General features: G+C 40.1%; 1 protein-coding gene across 12 annotated transcripts in view; it reads left to right on the top strand.

Moving 5' to 3' along the window:
- The window catches only part of mpdz (multiple PDZ domain crumbs cell polarity complex component), a 266,727-nt gene that overhangs the window by 123,173 nt on the left and 115,619 nt on the right, over window positions 1-27,935 (top strand). For 11 of the 12 annotated variants that reach the window (XM_080188525.1, XM_080188521.1, XM_080188526.1 and 8 more), the window contains exons 22-24: window positions 10,646-10,844; window positions 19,288-19,329; window positions 25,395-25,499. In XM_080188525.1, coding sequence (XP_080044651.1) covers window positions 10,646-10,844; window positions 19,288-19,329; window positions 25,395-25,499 — 346 coding nt within the window. The remainder of the gene's footprint in view (window positions 1-10,645; window positions 10,845-19,287; window positions 19,330-25,394; window positions 25,500-27,935) is intronic. The other variant, XM_080188518.1, reaches the window with a different exon arrangement.

Genomic DNA, 27,935 nt, shown 5'->3' with positions numbered 1-27,935 from the left:
ATGAATTCCACAGGCTCACCACTCTTTGGGTGAAGAAATGTCCCCTCACCTCTGTCCTAAATAGTGACAGTGAGCCCCGATTCTGGACCCCATCTCCCCATCATCGGGAATATCCTCCCTGCATCTATCCTATCTAGTCCTATTAGAATTTTAGAAGTCTCTATGAGATCCCTCCCTCATTTGTCTGAACTCCAGTGAAAACAATTCTAACCAAATCAATCTCTCTTTATACATCTGAGCCACCATCCCAGGAATCAGCCTGGTAAACCTTCTGTGCATTCTCTGAGGAGTAAAAACATCCTTCCTCAGAAAAGGAGACCAAAACTGCGTGCCAAACTCTAGGTGTGACCTCACCAAGGCAACAACACATCCCTGCTCCTGTACATGAAACCTCTCGTGATGAAGGCCAACATACCATTTACCTTCTTTACCGCCTGCTGCACCTGCATGCTTACCTTCAGTGACTGATGCACAAAGACACCCAGATCCCGCTGCACACTTTCCTCTCCTAATTTACAGCCATTCAGGTAGTAATCTGCCTTCTTGTTTTTGCTTCCAATGTGAATAACCTCACACTTATACAAATTATACTGCATCTGCCATTGATAACTGCTGTTGTGGGTGAGCTGGGGGTGGGATAGGGAGGGGAGGGGGCCGTATACTACTTCCACCAGTGTTTTACCATTCTTTGTGATGGAACAGAACCTAACATTGTATATCCTCATTGCAATTACTTCATTTCGAGCCAGACCTTTTGCAGGCAATTTTCCCATCCCACCTGCCACAGTAGTGGGCAGACCATGTAAAGGTCTGTTGACCTTGGGTAGATTTTCTGGTTTTGGGACGAACACGGCCAGAAAATCCTACCCTTTGGCTGTACAGAATCTATTAAGATTGCAGACCCTCGGTTATTGTTTCTGAGTCACCAGCACAAAAGAGACCAGGAACGTCACACCTCATTATTTTTGAAGAACTACTAAGAATGCAGACTTCAAAACTTCAAAAGGAAGTACATGAAAGCCATTAGTAGTTGATAACCCAGGCTGGCCAGCAGAGTCTATGGAGATAATGACTTTCCAAACACCAGACTTTCGACAAATAACACCTCTTTCAAATCATAATGGCTGATATGTTATCAGCTTGGAACACAGCCAACTTCCCAACACATGGTAAATATTGTTGAAGGTATAGGTATGGTCATATGACCAAAAACTCCAGCTTGTTGAACAGGTGCCTTCCTGGACTGCATGCCCAGCCTATAGTTTTAACATCTGACTAGCAAGTCACAAAGAAGGTGCTGTGGCCAGGTTGGACACCTGGTCCCTGGTTCAGGGAGAGAACTTTGCCTCTGTTGAAAGTTTTGTACCATTGACTACAAGTTGATTCATCTTTGTATGCCTATTTCAAACTGCACCACCAGAAAAGCAAATTTTACATCACCATTTTTCAGCCTGCCAATCTCCTTGAAGGAATTCCTCAAAGGACTTTGATTCTGTACTCTGGACTTGAGCTGAAACAATATTTATTTTCTCTGTGGTATCTGTGGTGTACAGTCTTATTTTCTCTATTCCGCTCTTTACTGTATGTGTGTGAAGGGGGTTTTATGGATTCTTTTCACAGTTTTTGAATGTGCAATAAAGGTTAGCATCTTTTGAGTTTATATTACCTTGAGTTTGCTATGGGGTTATTAGTAGGAACAAGATCGCACAAAACCGAGTGGTTGGGACATATATCACTACTTATTAAGGAGGGAACACATCTAAACATGTTTCTGTTTATGGATAAGTAGTGAGAGGAAAAATTAGTGTGATTTAAATAGACTCACCCTCTCCCCCTGACTGTAACACTCCTCCTGTTTCTACCTTTCACCCGTACAGAGTCTGTTTCATGGTCTTTGGCCAGGTGCAATTGATTCCATACTAAGTTTGAAAAAAATGTTCTTCCATCACAAACAAATCTTAAGTTTAATCATAGCCAAATTGCATAGATATGAAAGAAGATCTGGCTAAGGTGGATTGGGCAAATAAATAAAAGGAATAAGAAATTTCCACTGTTTGGTAGATTTCTTTGGAATTTCAGAAATCTGCCATGTACGTCTTCCTTTCAGAATGACTTTTAAAAAGACTGGAATTGTCAATTTACAGTGTGCTGACATTTCCCAATTTCTTTTTTAGCTAGCCAATAAAGCAAATGTTGAATTATCGGCAGTAATAATCTCATCTCTTGGCAATTAACTATTTGTTTATTTTAAATTGTTAACTGTCAGTTAAACTGTCAGGAACTGACTGCAGAGCTATGATTGGAGAAGAAGCGAGTGAGGAAAAGATAAAATCTGTGAACAGCTTCTCCACCTTTCACTTATTCTATAAATGGAGGAGTAGCATTGATAGGAGAGAAAAATCTGTGAAAGGAGGAACATCAGCATATTGTGACCAGTCCTGCCAGACAACATGAACCGAACAATTGGTGACATCTTCCAGAATGCTGAGGAGAAATAGCAAATGATGGAAGAGGAGAAATTCTGTCAGTGGTGAGCCAATAGCTGGCCTTAGGGTGCTGTTTTCAGCCTTTCACTAGGCTGGATCCAGCTGCCACCTACATCCGCAACAGGAGCCACTCCCAAAGAACTGATGGGGACTAAATTTGTCCCCTTTTATCTCGAGTAAGGTGAGTGATGTGTCAGTCATGAGATGATCACAGCTTGTTACAGAGTCAACCATGCACCCTACAAGGGAGGGGCATAATTAACGATGGGAAGGAGAGGGATTGCATGTTCAACTCTGCACCGTAAACCACTTTGTCTTGAGGAAAGGAGAATCAGTTATTCTCAGTGCTTCTCCCAAGTAAGCTTTATGTAATATACTGTGCCTTTAAGAAATGTATTTGAGCCACGTTCTTGTTCAGGATCTATTGCAACAGTTTTTTATGCAGACGCAGCTGTAGCGTCTACCAGCATGCTGTATTGTTGTTGAAGCAGTCTGATTATTTCTAACCAACTAGAATCTTGGTTTTAGTATGAACTAATGCTGTTCTGCTGTTTTTCCCGGGACTTTGCAGAGTCGGGCTTCCTTAGGATGATTGGCAGGTATGGTCACGTGACAGGGAAGGTGGGCTTTTCACAGAATATTCAAGCTTAGAGATTGATTTTGGAGTTGAGAGCAGTGTCTCTATTTGTCCCTCTCTGAAGTTGGAGACTGTAACCTGCTAGGAGATGAGATTTTATTTTTGGCGATTCTGCTGTATGAGTGTTGCTGCTTTGGAAGCTGCAGAGGGAGAAGTACCCTTTTCTGTCTCTGGGATCTGGAGATTGAGAACTGCCAGAAGCTGAGTTTGCTTCTCTGAGGTTTTTCTGTTTTGAGGAGTGATCCTTCTCTGAAAATTGCTACCTGGACTTCTATCCAGAAGTATTAAAAAGCTGAAAATCCAGCATCACGCGAGCATACTTGTTTTTGCGCAATTTTGTAGAAGAATGCGTGAATACGAGATATCACTTGAAGATGGAACAATTTCTTAATAGCTAGCTGTTAAGAAATATACTCTGTTGCATTCAAGTCTTTTAACTGGTAAAAATTATGCTAATTATTTTTATGTTCTAACTGTGTTCTTAAATAAACTTTGATCAAAAGTTTATTCCTAGTGGATCACTTAAGAACATAAGAAATAGGAGCAGGCCTTCGAGCCTGCCCCGCCATTCAGTAAGATCATGGCTGATCTGAAGTGGATCAGTTCCGCTTTCTCCCCATAACTCTTAATTCCCTTGTCTATCAAAAACCTATCTACCCGTGACTTAAATATATTTATCGAGGTAGCCTCCACCGCTTCAACGGGCAGAGAATTCCAGAGATTCACCACCTAAATTATTCTCCCTTTAATCTGGTTTCCATTGGGGGTACCATAAGCATAGACATGGGTCAAGGGTGGAGGAAGAAAAACACGTTGTTAAGATGGTGGTGCGGGCTCGTTGGGCCAAAGGGCCTGTTTCTCGAGCTGTGTTGTTCTTTGTTGTTCTTTATTCTTTGTTCACCCTTTGAGTGAAGAAGTTCCTCTTCAACTGTGATCTGAACTGACCTCCCCCCCTCTATCTTGAGGCTGTGCCCTCTAGTCCTGCTATCCTTTCTAAGCGGGAAGAATCTCTCTACCTCTATGCTATCCATCCCCTTCATTATCTATAAGATTCCCCCCTCATCCTTCTAAACTCTAACGAGTAAGATTCCACTTGAGTCATACCTGGAGTGAAACACGTTATGCTCACCTATGCCAAAATCAAATGTAAAACTTAGGATCTAGGCTAACTTAACAAAACACCTTGGAGTTTCTGGCCTGGGTCTTAACATATGGCTATCTGACAATCTCCTTCCTGAAGCACATCTTGCTTTAATTTCATGATGGAATTGATAGCTAGTGGACATAGAGTAGACAGTGGCCACAATGCTAACTGAGATGGGGTAGGAGGTTGAGTTTCATAGGGTGGAATTTAACAACAGGACCTGATTTTTTTTATACATATATCAGTTTCCTACCTGCAGCCAATTAGTTTGAGTTGACTGTATGTGGTGCAGGTAGGCAGCTAGAGAACAGAAGTGTGGAAATTGGACGCTTGGCATCTGGGGTGAGTTAGAATTCAGACATTAGAGAGCAGGAGAATGTGAGCATTGCTGCAAGGACAGTATTTGTTGCCCGTCTTCAATTACCCTTAAGAAGACTGTGATGAATTAAAATGCAGTCAGATTGGAAAACAGTTTGCAAAGCAGTCCTATAGTCTTTTGCTTCACTTTGCATGTACGTAACAAATCAAGGTCATGTTCTAAAGAAGATTGGTAGGATAGATGTAGAGCAGATGTTTTCCATTGTTCAAAATTCTGGAATGAGAGGCCATAGTTTTAGAATAAGGGGTGGTAAATTTAAAACAGAAATAAGGAGGTATTACTTCACTCAAAGGGTCATAAATCAATGGAATTCTCTGTCCCAGAGTACAGTGGATGTTAGAACACTAAACATTTTGAGGGTTAAGTAGGTTTTAATTAGTAGCGCATTGAAGGTTTATGTGGAGTCGGTAGAAAGGTGGAGATGAGGCCGAGATTAGATCAGCCATGATGGTACTGAATGGCAGAGTAGGCTTGAGGGGCTGAATTGCCTACTAATGTTCCAAAGTCTTACGTTTTGTTGTTAGTATGGACTTCATCCTGTATTGCATGCCAAATTGCATTGTAAGTTGAAATGCTGAGGTCACTTTATTGATTTTATACAAATGCATTAGTCCATGATATTGACTATAATAGAAGGTAAACAAAAAGAATACTTAAGTATTGCTCAAAAAATATATCTAAGATATTTATGTTGCAATAGTCAGGAATGAGAGAATGGCAGGGGAAACAACCAGTGAGAAAAAGGCGATGATTGATTGGTAAGTGGACTTGGTAAATCCACTGCCAGCCCGGAGTCTCCATCCTCTGCCAACCTGGAATCTCCGCCCTCTGCCAACCTGCAGTCTCCGCCTTCTGCCAGCTGGGCATCTCTGCCCTCTCCCAGCCAGGGGTGCGTCTCCGCCCTCTGCCAGCCAGGGCATCTCCGCGCCACGGGCAGCTGGTGGTGGTGGGGGGGTGGGGGGGGGGGGCGTCTCCACCCTTGGGCAGCCGGGGGGGGGGGGTGGGGTGGGGGGGGGGGGCATCTCCACCCTCGGCCAGCCGGGGGGAGCGTCTCCCCACACCCTGTACAAGGCTGAAACATGAATAATGTTTATATTGGCGCGATACCAGAAGATGAACTGCAGGACAAAAGAATTTGCTGAGAAATAGAGAAGAATGTTTCCTATTGCTGGAAGCAGATAAAAAGTACACTTGAGTGCTTACCTCTGAATGTTAATACGCGTGCATGAAGTTTATACTACAGTGCCAAAACAGCATTTAATCTCTTAAATAAAATCAAAATACTGTAGATGCTTAATGTCTGCAATAAAAACAGTAAGTGTTGGATATACTCCCTTTGCTAGAGCATTTCCAGCACGTCCTGTTCTTATTTCAGTAATTGATCTTGCTAAACATCAGCTTTTTCCATTGAAAATTCATAGTAATTTAAAAACACATAAATTTAGTTTGTGACCTGTGTTTTGCTGCCACCTACTGTCTTTGACTGAAACTCGGTGATTACTTAATTGAATGTTCAATAGCCAATTTAGAAAATTGGTTTGAAGATGGTGGCAAAGGACAATATTTATTTTTCTGTAGATTGTGGGCGGCACAGTGGTTAGCACTGCTGCTTCACAGCTCCAGGGACCTGGGTTCGATTCCCGACTTGGGTCACTCTCTGTGTGGAGTTTGCACATTCTCCTTGTGTCTGCATGGGTTTCCTCCAGGTGCTCCAGTTTCCTCCCACAGTCCAAAGATGTGCCGGTGAGGTTGATTGACCATGCTACAAATTGCCCCTTGAGATGTGTGGGTTAAAGGGATTAGCAGGTAAATATGTAGGGATATGGGGGTAGGGCTGGGTGGGATTGTGGTTGGTGCAGACTCAATGGGCCGAATGGCCTCCTTCTGCACTGTAGGGTTTCTATGATTTCTGTGTCACAGCTTGGAGGGATTTTTAAACTTCAATATGATTCCGTACCCATATTAACTTGCATGTAGAAGTAGAAAGAAAACCAGAACAGTCTAGTTGAGATAGAACAGGCAATGCTGGAAAATCTCAACAGGTCTGGCTATGTGTGTGGAGAGAGAAACAGATTTAACTATTTGAGTCAAGTCAGAACCAATGACTGCAGTGTTCTTGTGGCAGTGAAGTACTGTCTTCACATTGAGAATACCCTACATCATGCTGTGTGGCTCTCCCACCTTGCTAAACGGAATAGATTTCAAACAGATCTAATGACTCAAAGCTGGACACCCATGCAGTACTGTGGGCCATCAGCAGCAGAATTGTGCACAACCACAATCTGTGATCTCATACTCAGGCATATCTCCTGCTCTAACATGGCCTTCAAGTCAAGAGATCCACCTTAGTTCAATGAAGAGTGCAGGAGGGTATGCTAAAGGCATCATCTAAATCTGACACATAAAATTGTGATGTCAACCTGCATCTCACCCTATCTGAAATTGCAACACAGAACTGCTTGCATGCCAAGCAATGAAAGACAGGACTAAGTGATCCCACAACAAAGAACAGACCTAAGCACTGCAGTCCTGCCACATCCAGTCATGAACAGCGGCGGACAGGCTAGGAACTAACACGAGGAAGAAGCTCCACAAATATCTCCATCCTAAATGATGGGGGAGCCCAGCATATAAGTACCTTAGATGAGGCTGAAGCAATTACTGCCACCTTCAGCCAAAAGTGCCATGTGGATGATCTGCCTTGGCCCCCTGAAGCTCCCAGCATCAGAAGTGCTAGTCTTTAGTGAATTACATTAACTGCACATGATGTGAAGAAATGGCTGCAGACATTGGATATTGCAAAAGCTGTTGGTCTTGACAATATAGCAGCAATAATACTGAAGATTTGTGCTTCAGAGCTAGCTGCATCGCTGTCCAAGCTGCTCCAGTATAGCTATGAGATATTTGTGCTCATCTAACTCTAATCTCTTGAGCTGCCTGGATTTTAATCTACTTTGGTGCTCAGGCCCTCAGCTGTATTGCTATTATCCCCTAGAATTTCCTCCTTAAACTTCTCTTCCCCTCTACCTCACTTTCCTCCTTTCAGAAACTCCGTAAAACCTGCCTCTATAAGATTTTGGCTATCTGACCTAATATTGTATGATGTGCTTCGGTATAAAATCCTCTTTTATAGTGCTCTTCTTTAAAGTTGCTATTTAAATAAGTTGTTTTCTGGTCAATGGCTAGGAGTGGTTTGGAATGGTTTCCCTTGTGGTCATACACAAGATGACATATTGACAAAGAAGGATTTTTACATCAGGTATCAATCCCAAAGGATTATGCAGTCTGATTTATTAAGACTTCTTCTGCAAAGGCAACCGTAATATGGAGAAATGTAGCACCATTGTTCTAATAATACAAGCTACACTGAATTACCAATCAATTTACATAATTTTTTTTTGTAAAATGCACTACCTTTAGAGATTCTTATCAGGCCTCACCTTAATGTGAGTTTGCTTGGCCTGGATTTGGAAAAAAATTAATATTTGATTCAGATTGTTACACTTTCTGGGTTGTGCTATTGTGTAACCAAATCAAGCAAGACTTTGGAGCAGGGGAGAGTCTGTGAAAAGACAGGTTCGTCTCCCATGCTAGTAGAGTCACTGCTCAGAGTAGCCGATGAGGTTTAACCAAGGTGTCACCTGATGCAATTTTTCAGCCATCTCAGCCTTTTGGCTAAGATGAAGTGTCAGATCAAGTCCAAGATGGAGTACAGTGCCTCATCTTGTCAGCTTGGCTCTTGCTTGCCTCTCATGGGGACCATGAATTGGATTCAATTTGAATTTGGTTTCTTGGATGGAATGAAAGTTTGAAAAAAGTCAGATGTTGAGCAGCTTGGGCACAGCTTTAAACATAAACTAGTAGAATTTTTTTGGCAATTCAGTTTGTTTTGCATGTCAGCTACGACTCTCACCAACTTTTACAGATGCACCATAGAAAGTACGCTTTCTGGTTGTATCACAGCTTAGTATGCTGCTGCTCTGCCCAAGATTGCAAGCAACTACAAAAGGTTGTGAATGTAGCCCTGTCCATCACGCAAACTAATCTCCCATCCATTGACTCTGCCTACACTTCCCACTGCCTCGCCAAGCAACCATCATAATTAAGGACCCCACGCACCCTGGACATTCTCTTTTCCACGTTCTTCCGTTGGGAAAAAGATACAGAAGTCTGAGGTCACATATCAACCAACTTGAGAACAACTTCTTCCTTGCTGCAACCAGACTTCTGAATGGACATACCTTGCATTAAATTGAGCTTTCTCTACACCCTAGCTATGATTGTAACACTACATTCTGAACTCTCTCATTTCCTTCTCTATGAACGATATGCTTTGTATAGCGTGCATGAAACAATACTTTTCACTGTATGCTAATACATGTGATAATAATAAATCAAATGAAATCAAATCAATTTACCTGAATTTGGCCAAACTGGCACAATTAAAATTTCAGATTTACAGGTGCAGATTACATTTAGCACAATGAAGTTCATGCAATCAAGTCAATCTAGCAGTATATAAAACAGGTCATTTCTCCAGATCTAATTAGTTACCATGGCAAGTTTTAACTGATTACACCTATACACCTATTTGAGGAAGCTTTTAAAATTTATGTTTTCTTTAGGTGCAAGGATGGACATTTTGAAAGCTTTTAAATGTTGAAATCTATGTAGTTTACAAAGATAATAGTGATTATATGCTAATAAAACTACCAAAAAGTAAGGTTTTAAAGTTTATTTATTAGTCACAAGTAAAGCTAATAACACTGCAATGAAGTTATTGCGAAATTCCCCCCGTTACCACACTCCAGCACCTGTTCGGGTCAATGTACCTAACCAGCACATCTTTCAGAATGTGGGAACGAAACCGGAGCACCTAGAGGAAACGGGGAGAACGTGTAGACTCCACACAGACAGTGACCCAAGCCGGGAATCAAACTTAAGTCCCTGGCGCTGTGAGGCAGCAGTGCCACCCTGGTTGTGTGAAGGAGCTTTTTAATGTCAATTAAAAATTTTCAAAAACAGTTCATAATTAGTGGACTGGACATTGGCCTATATCTTGAGGTAAGTCATATTTTCACCAGGTTAGTACTCCTAAATACTTCAAGAATGTTTTTTTAAATAAAAAATCTACATTCTAAACAATGCCCAATTGCACTGGTTCATGTTTTTATGCATGTGATTATAGACACAAGTTCTCTGGAAACCTGAGCTGTAAAATCTTTCAAAATTTGCAGCCAAGTTGCTGATTGCTCCCAAAGCAGAAACTGTACCTGAGGAGACTCAGTTAACTTGCAGGAATTATTTTCACTGCAGTATCCAATAAAAGAAAAAAATTAAACTTGCAACATCACAGAGGGAATAAAGCTTGGGGAAAAAAAAACACTAAAGGAATTATGAAGGAAATTTGGAGCAAGCAGTATCCTGTTTTTCAATAGATATTTTTGTAAATTATTTGGAAGTTGCGTTCTTACTTATTACACCCTTGATTATTGTTCCAACAAACATGCTATAAAAATTGAACTTACAGATTTGCAAGGGAAGACCGACAGATTCTTTTCTGGATAGAAAAGCAAATGAATACTGATCGAACACTGTTCTAATTTAGCTCCTTTCCTTCAGTGTACAACATTTTTATTTACTTAATGTTAAAAGAAGCTGTGTAGTTAAGAAAAGGACTCAAAATTCCAGGTTTTGCTGTTAACAAACATTGGCTCCAGTTCTTTTGGGACTGATGGAATGTTGGTAAAGGAAACCAACAATTAGTAATCAATGTCAAATTGGTTCCTTAAGATTGGTATTTATGGAGACTGAAAAATTTCATTTTTTTTCTTGAAATGTCCTTTGTGGTTTTCATTAGGAAGTTAAATCCATTGGAGAAAGTGCAATTGTACAAGTCTGTTGGAATAAATGACTTCTGGTGTGTTAAATGGTTAACTTTTCTTTCATATTTTTATATTGTGTTGCTTGTTTTCAAAAATACATTTCTACCCTTATAGGAATGACTGTGAGTGGCAGTAAGGATGGCTTAGGAATGATGGTGCGTAATATTATCCACGGCGGATCCATCAGTCTTGATGGCCGAATTGGGGTAGGTGACTGCATCTTAGCAATAAATGGGGAACCAACTACAGATCTCACCAATGCACAGTCCCGTGCAATGCTTCGAAGACATTCTCTCATTGGACCAGACATAATGTAAGTGACAAAAATGAAAGTTCAGGCAATTGCTGTGTTTGGTGATAGACATGTGATTTAAAAACAAAAGCTGTTAACAATTAAATCTCTCTAGGAAAAGTGTTAGCAAGAGGTTGGGGCCAGATAATGTTAAAACCAGTATGTAGGCTGCAAGATTACACAGAAATGTGCGTCCCAATGCAGAAAATTCAAGCGTACGCAAAAGTGAGGAATACACAAAATATTTAATTCTTTACCTTTATTCCACTGCTCTTATCACACATTTCACTCTGATTCTTTCTGTGGTGTATAGACTGTGTGGTATTTATAGGCTTTGGTTTCATAGTCAGTGGAAAAGTGATGTTTGTCATTAACCTTACAAGCTGCCCAAGTAATTGTAGTAACTTCCGTGACATGGATTTATCATTTATCAAAGCCAGTTTGAATCTAGCATCCAGGCACTAGGATCTCCAAGAGTCCATTATAATGTTATCAAACAGAGTAAGCAGCCAGTCATATTGAATTCTTTTCATAGACTGCAAACCAGAAAGTAAAATGCCCTTGGAGTTTTTAACTATTAATTAAAATTTCAGAGAATGAAATAAATGATTGTGACATTTATGTTGGATTAAAGTGAATGCTGAAAATAAACAAATTTAAAAAATAGCTTCTTTATCACAGTGGAGAAATTTGACATTGCACAATTATTAAATAAAATTTTCAGGACCAGTGATATGTTCAGCAGTAATAGTGAGCTTAGTACACTCTTAAAAAAACTAGTTACATCTCGTTCAACAAGCTGTAACTTTTTCAAGTTTTTTTTTACAACAGAACTAATAACGTAACATTTTTACCAGGTTGTTTGACTTCAACTTGATTACAGTTCGGGGGTACTTTAACAATACATCATATGTGGAAACCTAGAATCATGGACAGGAATATAAAAACATAAGAACCAGGAGCAGGAGTAGACCATCTGGCCCCTCAAGCCTGCTCCACCATTCAATAAGATCATGGCTGATCTTTTCATGGATTCGGCTTCATTTACCCGCCCGCTCATTATAACCCTTAATTCCTTTATTGTTCAAAAACCTATCTAACCTTGCCTTAAAAATATTCAATGAACTAACTTCAACTGCTTCACTGGGCAGGGAATTCCACAGATTCACAACCCTTTGTGTGAAGAAGTTCTTCCTCAACTCAGTCCTAAATCTGCTTCCCTTTATTTTGAGGCTATGCTCCCTAGTTCTAGTTTTCATTTGCCAGTAGAAACAACTTCCCTGTTCCTATCTCACCTATTCCCTTCATAATCTTATATGTTTCTATAAGATCTTCCCTCATTCTTCTAAATTCCAGTGAGTATAGCCCCAGTCTACTTAGTCTCTCCTCGTAAGCCAACCCTCTCAACTCCAGAATTAAAGTAGTGATCTCCTCTGCACCCCCTCCAGTGCCAGTATATCCTTTCTCATGTAAGGAGACCAAAACTGTACATAGCACTCCAGGTGTGAACTCACCACCACCTTATACAGCTGCAACATAACCTCGTTTTTAAACTCCATCCCTCTAGCAATGAAAGACAAAATTCCAATTGCGTTCTTAATTACCTGCTACACCTGCAATCCAACTCCTTGAGATTCTTGCATAGGGCACCCAAGGCCCTCTGCGTAGCAGCATGCTGCAATTTTTTACCATTTAAATAATAGTCCATTTTGCTGTTACTCCTACTAAAATGAATGAACTCACATTTACCAACATTGTAATCCATCTGCCAGACCCTTGCACACTCACTTAGACTACCTATATTCCTTTGCAGACTTCTGCAGACTTTGCTCTGCCACCTATCTTAGTCTCAGTAAAGCAATTTGATACACTACACTTGTCCCCAACTCCAAATCATCTATTAAAATCGTAAACAATTGCGGTCCCAACGCTGATCCTTGAGACACAACAGTAGTCACTGATCGCCAACCAGAGAAACGCCCATTTACCCCCACTCTTTGCTTTCTGTTAGGTTTATGACAGTAAAAAGTCTGACAACACCAGGTTTTAGTCCAACTGATTTATTTGATAGTAAACTCACAAGCTTTCGAGGGGACTCCCTCTTCGTCAGGTGAATGGAGAGTTCTGGCCTCGGATGGAGCATATAAAGCACAGACCGTTTAGAGATGACTGATTAGAATGCGAATCTTTACACCTAACCTGCTGTTCAAGTCTTAAAGTGGCTGACAATGTGTGTGGAAGGAGCACTGATCACAGGTTAAACAGATGTGTATTGTCTCCAGACAGCACAGTGAGTGAGGTTTTGCAAACCCAGGCAAGTCACGGGGGTTACAGTGCGACATGAACCCAAGATCCCTGTTGAGACCGTCCTCATGTGTGTGGAACTTGGCTATCAGTCTCTGCTCAGCGACTCTGCGCTGTCATGCGTCGTGAAGGCCGCCTTGCAGAACGCTTACCCGAAGGTCAGAGGCTGAATGCTCGTGACCACTGAAGTGTTCACCAACAGGAAGGGAACAGTCTTGCCTGGTGATTGTCGAGCGATGTTCATTCATCCGTTGTCGTAGCGTCTGCATGGTCTCCCCAACGTACCATGCTTCGGGACATCCTTTCTTGCAAAGTATCAGGTAGACAACGTTGGCCGAGTTGCAAGAGTATTTACCGTGTACCTGCTGGATGGTATTCTCATGTGTGATGATGGTATCCGTGTCGATGATCCGGCATGTCTTGCAGAGGTTGCTGTGGCAAGGCTGTGTGGTGTTGTGGTCACTGTTCTCCTGAAGACTGGGTAGTTTGCTGCGAACAATGGTCTGTTTGAGGTTGTGTGGTTGTCTGAAGGCAAGAAGTGGGGGTGTGGGGATGGCCCTGGCGAGATGTTCGTCTTCATCAATGATATGTTGAAGACTCCGGAGAAGATGTCATAGCTTCTCCGCTCTGGGGAAGTACTGGACGATAAAGGGTACTCTGTTCACTGTGTCCCGTGTTTGTCTCCTGAGGAGATGGGTGCAGTTTTTCACTGTGGCGCATCGGAACTGTCGATCTATGAGTCGAGCACCATATCCTGTTCTTATGAGGGCATCTTTCAGCGTCTGGAGGTGTCTGTCATGATCCTCCTCATCTGAGCAAATCCTGTGTATACGGAGGGCTTGTCCATAGGGGATGGCTTCTTTAATATGTTTAGGGTGGAAGCTGGAGAAGTGGAGCATTGTGAGATTGTCTGTGGGCTTGCGGTACAGTGAGGTACTGAGGTGACTGTCCTTAATGGAGATGCATGTGTCCAAGAATGCAACTGATTCTGGGGAATAGTCCATGGTGAGTCTGATGGTGGGGTGGAATTTGTTGATATCATCATATAGTTGTTTCAGTGATTGTTCACCATGAGGCCAAAGGAAGAAAATGTCATCGATGTATCTAGTGTATAGCATCGGTTGAAGATTCTGTGCAGTGAAGAAGTCTTGTTTGAACCTGTGCATGAAGGTGTTGGCATGTTGAGGTGCAAATTTAGTCCCCATGGCTGTTCCGTGTGTCTGGATGAAAAACTGGTTGTTGAAGGTGAAGGCATTGTGGTCCAGGATAAAGCAGATGAGTTGTAAAATTGCATCTGGAAACTTGCAGTTGTCAGCATTGAGCACTGAGGCAGTCGCAGAAATGCCATCGTTGTGGGGGATGTTGGTGTAGAGTGCCGAGACATCCATTGTGACGAGGGGTGTCCCTGGTTCAACTGCTCCATGTGTGCTGAGTTTCTGTAGGAAGTCCGTAGTGTCGCGACAAAAGCTGGGGGTTCTTTGTACAATGGGTTTCAGGATGCCCTCGACGTAGCTGGAGAGGTTCTCACACAGAGTTCCATTGCCTGATACGATGGGACGGCCAGATGTGGGGAGTACGTGGAATGAGAGCATGGAGGGTGCTCTGAAGGTCCGGATCAAAGGTCTTGATCAGATTGTTGAGTTGACGAGTGTGTTCTTTGGTCGGATCTGTGGGTAACTGTCTGTAGTGTTCCTCATTGTTTAGTTGTCGGTACACTTCTTTACAGTAATCCGTTCTGTTCAGTATGACAATGGCCCCTCCTTTGTCTGCACAGAATCTTCAACCAATGCTATACACTAGATACATCGATGACATTTTCTTCCTTTGGCCTCATGGTGAACAATCACTGAAACAACTATATGATGATATCAACAAATTCCACCCCACCATCAGACTCACCATGGACTATTCCCCAGAATCAGTTGCATTCTTGGACACATGCATCTCCATTAAGGACGGTCACCTCAGCATCTCACTGTACCACAAGCCCACAGACAATCTCACAATGCTCCACTTCTCCAGTTTCCACCCTAAACATATTAAAGAAGCCATTCCCTATGGACAAGCCCTCCGTATACACAGGATTTGCTCAGATGAGGAGGATCGTGACAGACACCTCCAGACGCTGAAAGATGCCCTCATAAGAACAGGATATGGTGCTCGACTCATAGATCGACAGTTCCAATACGCCACAGCGAAAAACCGCACCCATCTCCTCAGAAGACAAACACAGGACACAGTGGACAGAGTACCCTTCGTTGTCCAGTACTTCCCCAGAGCTGAGAAGCTATGACATCTTCTCCGGAGTCTTCAACATATCATTGATGAAGACGAACATCTTGCCAGGGTCATCCCCACACCCCCACTTCTTGCCTTCAGACAACCACACAACCTCAAACAGACCATTGTTTGCAGCAAACTACCCAGTCTTCAGGAGAACAGTGACCACAATACCACACAACCTTGCCACAGCAACCTCTGCAAGACATGCCGGATCATCGACACGGATACCATCATCACACATGAGAATACCATCCAGCAGGTACATGGTAAATACTCTTGCAACTCGGCCAACGTTGTCTACCTGATACTTTGCAAGAAAGGATGTCCCGAAGCATGGTACGTTGGGGAGACCATGCAAACACTACGACAACGGATGAATGAACATCGCTCGACAATCACCAGGCAAGACTGTTCCCTTCCTGTTGGTGAACACTTCAGTGGTCACGAGCATTCAGCCTCTGACCTTCGGGTAAGCGTTCTCCAAGGCGGCCTTCACGACGCATGACAGCGCAGAGTCGCTGAGTAGAGACTGATAGCCTAGTTCCACACACATGAGGACGGTCTCAACAGGGATCTTGGGTTCATGTCGCACTGTAACCCCCGTGACTTGCCTGGGTTTGCAAAACCTCACTCACTGTGCTGTCTGGAGACAATACACATCTGTTTAACCTGTGATCAGTGCTCCTTCCACACACATTGTCAGCCACTTTAAGACTTGAACAGCAGATTAGGTGTAAAGATTCGCATTCTAATCAGTAATCTCTAAACTGTCTGTGCTTTATATGCTCTGTCTGAGGCCAGAACTCTCCATTCACCTGACGAAGAGGGAGTCCCCTCGAAAGCTTGTGAGTTTACTATCAAATAAATCAGTTGGACTAAAACCTGGTGTTGTCAGACTTTTTACTGTGTTTACCCCAGTCCAACGCCGGCACATCCACATCAGGTTTATGAGAAGCAGGTTTTTAGTCTTTAACTTCACATAAACAGACGCTCCAGAAGTCGATGTCAACGTCAGAAGAGTAATGACGGTGAACATAGGACAGTTTTGCTATCATTATTATAGCAACATCTGGGCCATGGATTGAAGTGGCTTTTTTGTTTCAATAATTTTGAAAATTGTATGGAAAATAATGACAATTCTGACCCTAGTTTATATTGACAAACATTTGGAAAGCAAAATAAAATCTAGTAGTTTATTCAAACATTACTTTAAATGAACTTCAGTACACTTACTGAAGTTGAATCATTGAACGACTAAGGCTTTCATTTTGGGTATTTGTATGTTCTTCTCCAAGCCAGTGACCTTTGGCTATGGGCTTTGCTTCATAGATTTTTAATTTGGTTCCTAGAATTCCATCTCCTGAGCTAGGTGCTCCTTGCCAAATGTGCAACTGATTGGGTCATCCTGACTTTGTATTATATTTATGTTATAGCCACATCAAGGCAAATACGTGCTTAAAGTAATAAAAGGTCAGAAGTAACAGTTTCTTCTACACAAAAACACCCTGATCCAAGGATAATTTGGCAAACAAACTAATTGTGTCTTTATCTTCATTCAATAATTTGTATCCTTAACTATTTTACTTGGAAAAATGAGATGCAATTTTAAGATCAAATAAAATTTTAAGCCTCAACTAAAAATATTGATAAGTGAATATCTGAAGTTTTTTTAATTGGAACGTTTGACATGTTATTGCCACAGTAGATTTTGTTTCTTTTTAATGCACAACATCTTTATTGTTCTCAATGGGTGTTCCCAGAAGAAGCAACGTTATGATTTTTGTCTCTCCACATTTGACACAAATTGGGTTCACAAGCTTGTGAATTAAGAAAAAAATCAATGAATAGTACTCACACAAAAATAGCTTCCATCTTTGTTTTTGAAAACAAATAATTCTTGTGAATGGATTGGAAAGTAATTCATGCTTTGATTAGTTTATTAAATAATGTCAATGGATATATTTTCATATTTTGTGTAATATTAAATTAGCCAACTTATATGTATGTAGTGTAACGTCCATTAAATAGAATGTTACTTCTAACTGAGGTTGCTTCTCACATTTTTGATAATGAAGGGCTTCAGTAATAGCATTAAGAATCAGTGAGCCCGACATTTTTTTCTTTCCTCTGTTGATTGTGGTTCCTGGGGAAAAGAGTGGGTTACTGGGAGGAAAAGAAAATACATGTTTGAGAAAAATGATTCTGATAACATGCAATTTTTAGCAAGCAGGCTATTGAAAATTGAAGAATAAAGGCAATAGATGGAGTTAAATACAGATCGGTCACAATCTATATTTTGTGGAACAGATCTGAGGGACTGAATGCTGTACTTTGTTATAGAACAACGTAAAGGGATGACTCTTGCATGGAGCAATTGACTCTATTTTATGGAGTATTGATAACCAGGCAACATAGATTTAACAAGGGAAGAGGACATTTAGTAAAGCGCATACCTTTGTCACATTGTGTTAACTCAACACTATTACAATTATGCAGCTTTTCCTTGAGGCTTTTACCTCCTTGGTTGATGGTCTGTAATTATAAACCTGAAAATACCAACCAACGCAAGAACAGTTTCTTCCCTGCTGCTGTCAGACTTTTCAATGGACTTATCTTGCGTTAAGTTGATCTTTCTCTACACCCTAGCTATGACTGTAACACTACATTCTGCACACTTCCGTTTCCTTCTCTATGAATAGTATGCTTTGTCTGCATAGCGCTCAAGAAACAACATTTTTCTCTGAACGTAAATACATGTGACAATAATAAATCAAATCAAATCAAATTAATCCTTTTGTTAAGAGCATACATCTCCCAAGTAGGCTTTGTGCCATTCTACATCCAGCAACCTGCTGTGAAAACTGCTCACTTGTTGCCAACGTAACAAATTCCACTACAGGAACTAACACAATCCACTACATTCCAAAACAATCAATAACATTGTAATAAATATCCCACAACGTTCTCAAAGAAAATGTCTATTCTCCCTAATTCCCATTGTGAATGAATGGATCCTTTAGAAAGTTTCAGGATCAGGCTTCTCATATTCTCAGAAGCCTTTTGGGTTCTGTTAGTTTTTAATATATATTGTTTGCAGGCAAACTAATGGATGAAAACATGGGATAATAACATGAACAAAAAGAAGGATTTTTTTTTACTTCGTAAATTATGATTTGGAATGCTGTGCCTAAAATGGATGCTGGAAGCGGATGCAGCAATACAGATGCGGTGTTTCAAAACCAGAAACCTCGTGACTGAGTCTGCCAGCTTTTGAAACCTGCTAGTTTTTGGCCTGGTACAGATTGAGTGAGTCAGGCAGGTTGGGTCAAGGTTCACTGTGGCTATTCTGAGTGCAACAAAAAACCAGTGCAGAAATCTCATCATCGGTTCAGCATGACACCATGTAAGCTGTTAAGTTGTTTTGCTCATTTAATGAGAATATTTAGTATGCCATTTTCAATTTATGAAAATGTCAATTTTAAGACATCTCCAGTTTTTGGATAGCTGGATTTGAGACCATTCACCTGTAACTTTCAAAAGGGAAAAGGATATATACTTAAAAAGGAAAGGAATTACAGGGCTGGAGGATAAAGGAAGGGAATGGTACTAATTGGATAGCTACTTTCAGCACAAGCATATTGACAGAATGAACGTATCCTGTATTCTATATATCCAAAACTGAAGTGAAATTATTTTTTGTACATATGGCACATCCAGGCTAAATAAATGTTAAAAGCAGACAATATACTCCAATATTTTCATATATTACTAGTTCTGTATGTATTCTAGACTTTAATTAATGTGTTTGCATCTTTCATGAAATTAGCATAGTGTAAAAGTGTAAAAGATGCTGCGTCATATGCTTTTCACATTCTAGATCTCCTTGTGCACCTGGTGATGACCAATCCCCTTTTTATGTGTGAGTATTAGTGTGTTTTAAGAAACTGCTGTGTGCATGTAGATCATGAAAGTCGATACAATAAGTTATGTCTTATTAATAAACACAGCATGCTTTAATCATGTTTTTTCATTTGTGAGCTTTATCCAGATACAGGTAAATTCAATCTTACAGCTCCAACTAAATTACTACACATTCAAAAGCAGATTATTGAACACCAATTTAAAAGATGGTGTAAAGTTGAGTTAAGACCAGGATAATATGTTTGTCTAATTCATAGTTAAGGCTCAGAACTCCAAACCTTTGCAGTTTGGAATAATTTGTCATTTGTCTGGCAATACACTTTCTGGGATTCTGCACAGATGATAGATTTTCCCAGATAGATTCGTGGTTTCTTGATTCCTATGATGCACAACATTGATTTTAAAAAAAGTATTTAAATTGCATCTTCTTCAGGGGTTCAAGCCATCTTGTGACCTGTCTAAGGTATATCCAGTGTCATCAGACACTCAAAATAATGTAGATGCTGAAAATCTGAAAATATACTAACTCTGCCTACTGATTATACCGTATCATTGAATTTCAAGATTATTGAAATCAGAGTGTCCCCAACTTAGGAAGTGTTCAAAATAGGATCTGGCCATAGGCCATCCTACACTTGTAAGGGGGGGGTTCATAGACTCCACACTTACAATCTCGTCAAGAAAGTTTAACATTAGTGTCCACTGAGAGTATTTGGAATGACACTGGTTTTGAGGTTCAAATATTCAACCAAGTACCCAATTAATACCTTTTCTCTAAAATGTAACCATTTTAGGAAACAAATCATTAAGCACTGTAATGTTGTGGTTCTGATGCAAGACTATCCAGAGAATGTTCATTCAAATCCCAACATGAGAATTTGTATTCAGTTTCTAAAACTCCAGAAGTTGAAAAAAAAACTAGTAACATGCAAATGACTATAAAAGCTGGTCAGTAATGTTGGCCATATTAGTAAAATCCTGAGAATGAATGCAAGCAATGCAAAAGCTTTTGCAGGCAAATCCTTGAAAGCACAAAATTCTGCAATTGTACTTTCATATGGCATGAAATAATTTAGTGCTTGAAATTAATTAATTCCATTGCCTTTATTTAGCATGGGGAGAGCCAAAAGTGGACAGATTTTGTTGCTCCTCTTCAGTGCCAGTGTCAATGCTGAATAGAACATTAGTAGCAATTTCGTGCTTTAAAAATGTCTAATACATTGGTATCAGTCATGTGATTGCACTTACATTTCCAAATCACTTTTGTATTTTGTTTCCATTAAATCATGCCCTGTCTGCCTATAATATCTGATCTCCCTCTCGCCCAACTCCAGCCAAAAAGCTTGAAGTAAAATCGGACATGGATCAACATCCTGTGGCTTAAACTTGCTTTTTGCTCCTTATGTCAATTAGAGTTCTCAACTATTTCCGTTTTTGTACCAAATTTCCAGTGAAAGCTCTCCGTTCCAACTCCATCTGACTTGTGCTACTTATTTTAAATTTCTTTCTGTGTAACTTTGTTCCTGGTAGTCTAAAAGTTTTAGCAAAACTGTTTGTTTGCTAGAATGGAAATGAAACTGGAGTTAATGCTGAGAGAAGTTCAAAGATCATGCAGTCCCTACAATGCAGAAGTCTGTACCCACAACAATCCCATCCAAGCCCTACGCCTGTAACCCCACATATTTACTCTGCTAATCCCCCGACACTAATGGGCAATTTAGCATGATCAATCCACAGAATCCCGCACATCTTTTAAGGGTGGGAGCATCTTTGGAGCACCCGGAGGAAACCCACGCAAACATGAGGAGAACATGGAAACTCCACACGGGCTGGAATTGAACCCGAGCCCCTGGCGCTGTGAAGCAGCAGTGCTAACCGCTACACCACCGAATGAGTCGTTAAACTCAAAACTTCACTTTCCCCTTATCCACCTACTTTCATTCTAATCTGGGTGTACTTTTTTTGTAATAGATTTAAGATTTTAAAAAATCAGTAAGGTTATGCTGATGAACAAAGCACCGCCAGATATATGACTTGACTTAGTTCTCTCCACATGATTGCCCAGTTTAAATTCAATCTGAAAAGTATTAGTATTTTTCCTCCAATTCTTAAATAAAATTTTATTTCCTTTCTTTGAGCCGAAATTTCCTCAAGTTGAATATTGGAGTCATTATCTTCAGTCTCACTTTCCAAACCACCAGATCAATCCCCCTCTATAGCCATTATCTGACGCTGAATTTTCCTTTTGGGAAGGGGTGATGGAGTGGTATGTGGGCCTGCCAGGTGCCAAGCTAGGCTGCTTAAAAGTACCTCTGGGACATCCCAGTTATCATAAAAGCTGTGCCACCTGTAAACCAAAACATGCCTCCTCATGGCCCATCATACCCCCCAAATGCTAACCTATGTCTCTCATCCAACCCCTTTTTCGCCTGATCTGAATGTAGTGTCAACTCATGCTAATCTATGAACCTCCATCTACCATCTCTTCGTCTTATACTTCCCATGCAGTATCCAACACAAAAAGACGTCAAGAGCCATACTGAGATTAAATGAAATAAAATTTGAAGTATCTATTACATCCTTTACTATATTTCAAAAGACACATTGATGAAAGCCCATCCAGTATATTTCAATCCTTTCAAATACTTAATCCAACTAAAAAAACATATATTTGTATTCATAGCTTCACATTAAAGATAGCTAATCTATTTCTAATAACTTAGAGCTGTCAATCAAACTGTGAACTTACAAGCCCCCACCACAGTGATAATGATCGATTGTGGAAGTAGTCATGCAGTGGTCATGCTATAAGGGTAATGCATTGGTGCTTTTGAAATTGCAAGCACTGATTTTCTTTTCAATTGCAGGCTGTTTATTTTTTAAAATTTAGAGGGCAAGAGAATCGACAGTTTAACAGACCTAATCCACTTTTAAGCCCATTTATGTTTACTCCTATCAATCCAATTGTGTATCTGACACACTCCAAAAATCTGCAGCAGGTTTAGACCTTTCCTTCAAAATTCATAAGTCACATGAGTTGTGACCTTGGTGATGGAAATTGCTTCTGAATAAACATAGCTGAACTTCTAAATATGCTGTTGCCTCAGTGAATTGTTAAGATGTGAAATGTGTATGTGTGCGCGCGTATCTGGCACTCAGCGCCCATTTCTGCAACTTAGCCCTAGGAATTAAGGTTGTTGCCATGCCAACAGTTGTTCATCTACAGATGCATTTCCAGCTGAGGTCACACACGAGCGATTAAGAACAATGTTGGAATTGCCAAACAAACCTCTTCGCACCTATCAAGGGAAAATACATCTTAACATTTTAGGCGTATGACTGGGTGGAGTTAGGCTTACACAGAGAATTCAAGCTCTTTAGATGCTGCTTGGAATTGAGAGAGAGCAGTACATCTCTTTTCCCCTCTCTGAAGTTGGAGACTGATATCTGCCAGGAATAAGTCTCTTTCTCTAAGATTCTGCTGTATGAGATGGTCTCTTTCTCTGAGAATGGCGGTTTCAGGATAGATCCTTCTCTGGAAAGTGTTATCTGGATTTCTATTGTGAAGTGTTAAAAGGCTGGAAGTCTAGCATCACATGAGCATGCTTGTTTTTTGTGCTAATTAATTCTGAAGAAGGGTGTATGTCTATGGGGATGTTGCTTTAAATTGAAATATTAGAGATAGCCAGCTGTTAAGAATTATACTTTCATGTGTTAAAGTATTTTAATTGATAAAAGTTATGTTAGCTATTTCTGTTATCTATGTTTTGATAAATGTTTCCTGGTAGATAAGTTGAATCATACCCAAAATGAAACACCTTATGCTTACCATAATGCTGAAGTCAAATGCAAAAGTAGGCAACTTGGCTAACTGTATAATATTCTTGAAGTTTCTTGTATGCTCCTTAATTTTTTGATTTCTCTGTGACGGCTTAAAATTGCATTTATGACTGCTTGGAATTCCTACAGACTGAATATTTTGCAATAGCAATGAGAACTGCAAATCAAACTCCTGTTAACATTTTTTACTGAATTGGACCAATTGTTTCTGAATTTGCTTCCAGAACAGCACTGTCCATTTGAAGTAGTAATTCCATTTTGGAGCATTTTTATAGGCTTCTCCGCCCCATAATGAAAGGTAACAAGATAAACAGTCTGTCTGGCTAAATGTCTCAGCATTAACCAGATAAATCTAGAAATCCAGCCTTGCATAAAGGAGAGATATGAGATAATCATGCCACTTGAAACTTGTGGTAAACAATTATGGACTATTCTGACATTTTCTGATTCATTGTCTCCTCTTTCTTCCCAGGCATAAAACCATGCTTGGGCTTTCACCCTCCTCTTTCCTTTTTTAAGATTAGGATCTTCTACTTTCCCTGATTCATAACCAGGCTGTAGCAGTTTTCCTTTCACTGCCATTCCCAGTTTCAGCCTGGTACTACTGTTCTGGGGTTTGAATACTGCTCAGCGGTACTACAAGATCAGTATTCAATTGCCCTGTGCACAGCAACATCAAATATGTGGCATGAGGAGCAAGTTGGGAGATGAATCTTAAATGAGCTTTGCAAATTTTTCAATAGAAGATGCTTTTAATTTTTTTGCCAAACCTGGTAACCAGTGTATTTGTGTGACATAGAAACAAGCAAATCCTTTATATTATTTTTAGGTTTAGTGTACAGTGATTTTGTACCAGGAAAATCTACAGGAAACGTGATTTTAGTAAAGTTGAAATAAGTAAAGGTGGAATCAGTCAATACTGGTTTTGGAAAGCTAGGGTTGAAAGATAGAAACAAAGTGAAAAGGATGGAAGAAGGGGGGTAATAACATGTTTATGGGAAACATGATAAAGATGAGTTAGAGTTCCAGAATGTGTTTTTCTTATTAGTACACAATTGAATGTATAATTGGATTTCAGGATCAAATTGATAAGTATCCTAATTTGATTTCTGCATCAACATAGCCTAAATGCAATGTAGGTGAATAAAAAATAAACATTTCAGTGTATATTCACTTCTAGCCATTGAAATATATCAGACCTGTAGTCAGATGTTCAGTTTGGTAAAGCTACCTTCCCTTCTGAATTGAAGAAGAAACATATTTGTTTGCTTTGAAATGCGGTTTTGAATATTGGATCTTTGTAGTTAGCCATACATTGCAGAGTGGAAATTATCAAGAATAAAATGTACTGTTTTCTCCAATATAATGATTGAAGTGTATCTGGATAAATTTCAAATTTCATTTTATATTCATAAAATTAACCATTTTCCATCATTACTAATTTAACAAAGCCATGATCACAAAGTTTTGTGTTTTTAAATCTGAATTATAGACTGTGAAATACAGTTAATAGAAATATATCTTGAAAATTAGTTCTGGTAATTTGGTTTGAGTCAAGGTAAATGGAATGCAGCTAAGTTATATAAGCAACCCCATCTTCGTGTGGAGGGAAAAACACAAAACAAGCACATTACTGGTTACCTGATTGAATATTTTTATTATTTAGATATTCTGTAACCAAACAGGTAAGGTTTAGATAAAAGAAAATGTTACGATCTGTTGCTTTATAGTCATATTAATAATTTTCTGTAAGTATACTATATATGGGAGTTTTTTGCAGATTTATAATTGAAAGAGAATTTTTCTTTTGTCTAACTTCATTCAAATGCTCATAATTTGAATTAAGAACTCACATAATATAAAATAAAAAACACTGCATGAATGAGAACTATGAACCAATTTGTCTTTGGTATAAAAATAATCTGTTGAAAATATAGTCATGTTCATATTTTTTTTCTGATATCTTTATAAGCCATAGAATCCATAGCTTGTTGATAGGAAAACCATACTGAAAATTGATGTGGCACCTAAAACTTCAAACATTTTATAGATCAGAACTAAATCAGAATTTCCAGATTTTTTTTAGAGCCTTGAACTATTTCAAATATCAAAATGGTCCTATTAAACCTTGATGGTCCTCCTGCTGCTTTATACTTTCATGAAAATGGACTAGTAAAGCATGTGATTCCTTTATGGATTTTTTTTTGTTTTGTTTTGTTGTAGTGTCACATATGTGCCTGCAGAGAGCCTGGCAAAGTACAGGGCTATCATGAGTCGGAAATTTGAAGGAATTACCACAACTAATGTTTCATCTCTACAGCCAACCAGGTAACTCGTAGTTCATCTGTCGACTTTTGTGTGAATTTCTTTTCTGGGAGTGGGGGGTGGTGGGCGGACTTTGATGGCAAGTCAAAGAAGATTGAGATTCCTACATCTTGAGTACTACTCTTTCTTTCACTTATGTCTCATGAATGCTCATTAAAAGATCAACTCAACATTGACCCTCCAAATTCAATGCCATGGCAGTGAATATTTAGAACAGCCTGTTTTCTGACTGTAGATAAGTGGCATGTATCTAATGAGCTTCACTTCATCCACAATTTTGAGGTCCATAGATGTTGCATTCTTTTTCTCAAGGACTTCACATAACTTCTCTCGAATGCCATTAGCAAACATGCGCCAAAGCTGGACAAGGGAGGCAGGCAACAGCTGGAAGGGCGTGAGGAGGATGGAGCGATCTCTGGTCAGGAGAGGCAGGCTTTGTGGAGATAGGGTTTGGACACTTGGGGGGGGGGGGGGGGGGGGTAGGCGGTGATATTGGAAGGGTCTATGCTGATAAGTAGAAAGTGCTAGTTGACGAGGAGGAGGAAGTTGGTGGAGAGAGTTTGTAATGTATCGTACATCATTTTTCAAACTGACCTTCAACACAGTTAATCAGTGAGTGACCTCCCTTGAGGTTGCAGCAAGGTCTTTTTAGGTTCAAAGTCAGCACAAATGGTTGGCTGAAGAAGCAAAAAACAGTTAAGAGACAAATGGATATTCAAGATGCTTACTTGTCTTCTCTCTGTGGTGGAGCCCACATTGCAGCAGATTTGTTCCTTAGCCATGGGTCCCATAACATCAAGATCCCAGCATGGGTGAGTTGCCGTTCATTCTGTATCATTTGTCATCAGTTGCATTTACAAGCAGAGGTGAATGGAGAGAAGAAGATGGAATGTCTCCAAGGGGATTGACTGGTGGAGGGCAGTCAACTTGCAACTCCAAACTGCAGCTGTCTTGGGTGAATGGTTATGGGTGACAATGGATCATGCGATTAGTCCTTCTCTGCTTCCAAAGCAATAGTCCATCAATATAGAATTTTGTGGATAGTCAAGACAAGCAGAAAGGTATCTTTGTGAGGCTTCTTGCACATGGCTCTCATCACCTTAGTTAAAGAGCATTCTCTCTGCATTCATGTTCACGAGAGGAACATACATCACTGGAGCTTCAGGATGTCCCTTACCTTGAAAAGATGGGAGTGGGGAATGCCAGGCAAAGGGTTTAGCAATGGCCCATTGAGCCTGTGTCAACAATGATCCTATTCATCCTTTGAGATGAGTAGGATCATTGTTGGTGCAGGCTCAATGGGCCAAGTGGCTTCCTTCTGTACTGTAGGGTTTCTGTGATTCTATGAAACTGTAAAGGACATGCTCATTTAATGTATCACTTCAATTTATTCATATACCCAGTGAGCCTTTGTGAAGGCTCTCATCCAGATGAGAAGTTGGGCCCATCCCAATTTGGCATAGGGCTATGAGAAGCAGGGGACTGTGCAGCAAGACCAGGAGAGCCTTTTAAAAGTCAAGAGGCTTGAGAAGATGGATCACTGCAAGTGTGTACATTGATCCTTACTTAGAGATATAAAAAGGCAATGTTGGGGATGCTCCCATATGTCCTAGGATATGATTGTTCACATCTGCAAGCTTCTTCAGTCTGAGCTGTGATGGCAAGGATTTTGGAGGACTAACACAGAGCACCTGGCTACAAGAAATTAAAGTGTGTCCAGGTGCCTTTTAAATATGGCACCAAACACTCAACCTGAAGAGTTAATGACAGTGAGGGTGACTTCCTGTCCCCCCTGCAATGAGATTCCTTGAGCCCCTTGCTACTGCATGACTACAAAGTATGAGCTGAAATACAACAACTACAAGTTTGTTTTGATGTTTGGTTTCAAATCTTACTATCATGTCTTGAGTACAAAACTACTTTATACTTAATATATATTTCCATTTGTATCTTTGCAACACGGGGTGCAAAAGTTGTCGGTATCTCACCTCTCTAGTGTTGTTGAGGGCTTAGGATGAGGGATTTGAGTTTTAAGAGCTCAAATTCTAAAAATACTTCATACTCTTGGGAAATCAATCTCCACAACATTTTTGAAATACTTTTTCTTGTACTGGAAAATAATGCCAATCCACTTAAGTAGCAGCCAGATTTGCTGTAAAACCTCATCCCATTTAGCTAAGATGTGAAATCCAGTTACACTTTTCCTTGCTCAGGAAGAGGTGAAAGTACAGATCTGCCCAAAAACCTCCAGAGCAACAAAAGGACTGTTGGCTCTAAAATTTCAGTAACATGATAGTTCCTGTCTATCTCTGTATCTATCAATAAATATCCAAACTTGTCCTAATTTGTTAAATGTATTGGCAGTATTTCTGTCTCTCAAAAATACATAGGATGGAATTTTAGGATCTTGCTTGGGCAAGACCGGAAATTCCCGCCCGA

Source organism: Carcharhinus amblyrhynchos, chromosome 5 (genome assembly GCF_965287045.1).
Source record: "Carcharhinus amblyrhynchos chromosome 5, sCarAmb.v2.hapA, whole genome shotgun sequence".
In the NCBI taxonomy this organism is placed as follows: Eukaryota; Metazoa; Chordata; class Chondrichthyes; order Carcharhiniformes; family Carcharhinidae; genus Carcharhinus; species Carcharhinus amblyrhynchos.
The sequence above is the reverse complement of the archived record's forward strand: the minus strand, read 5'-3'. Positions and strand labels throughout refer to the sequence as shown.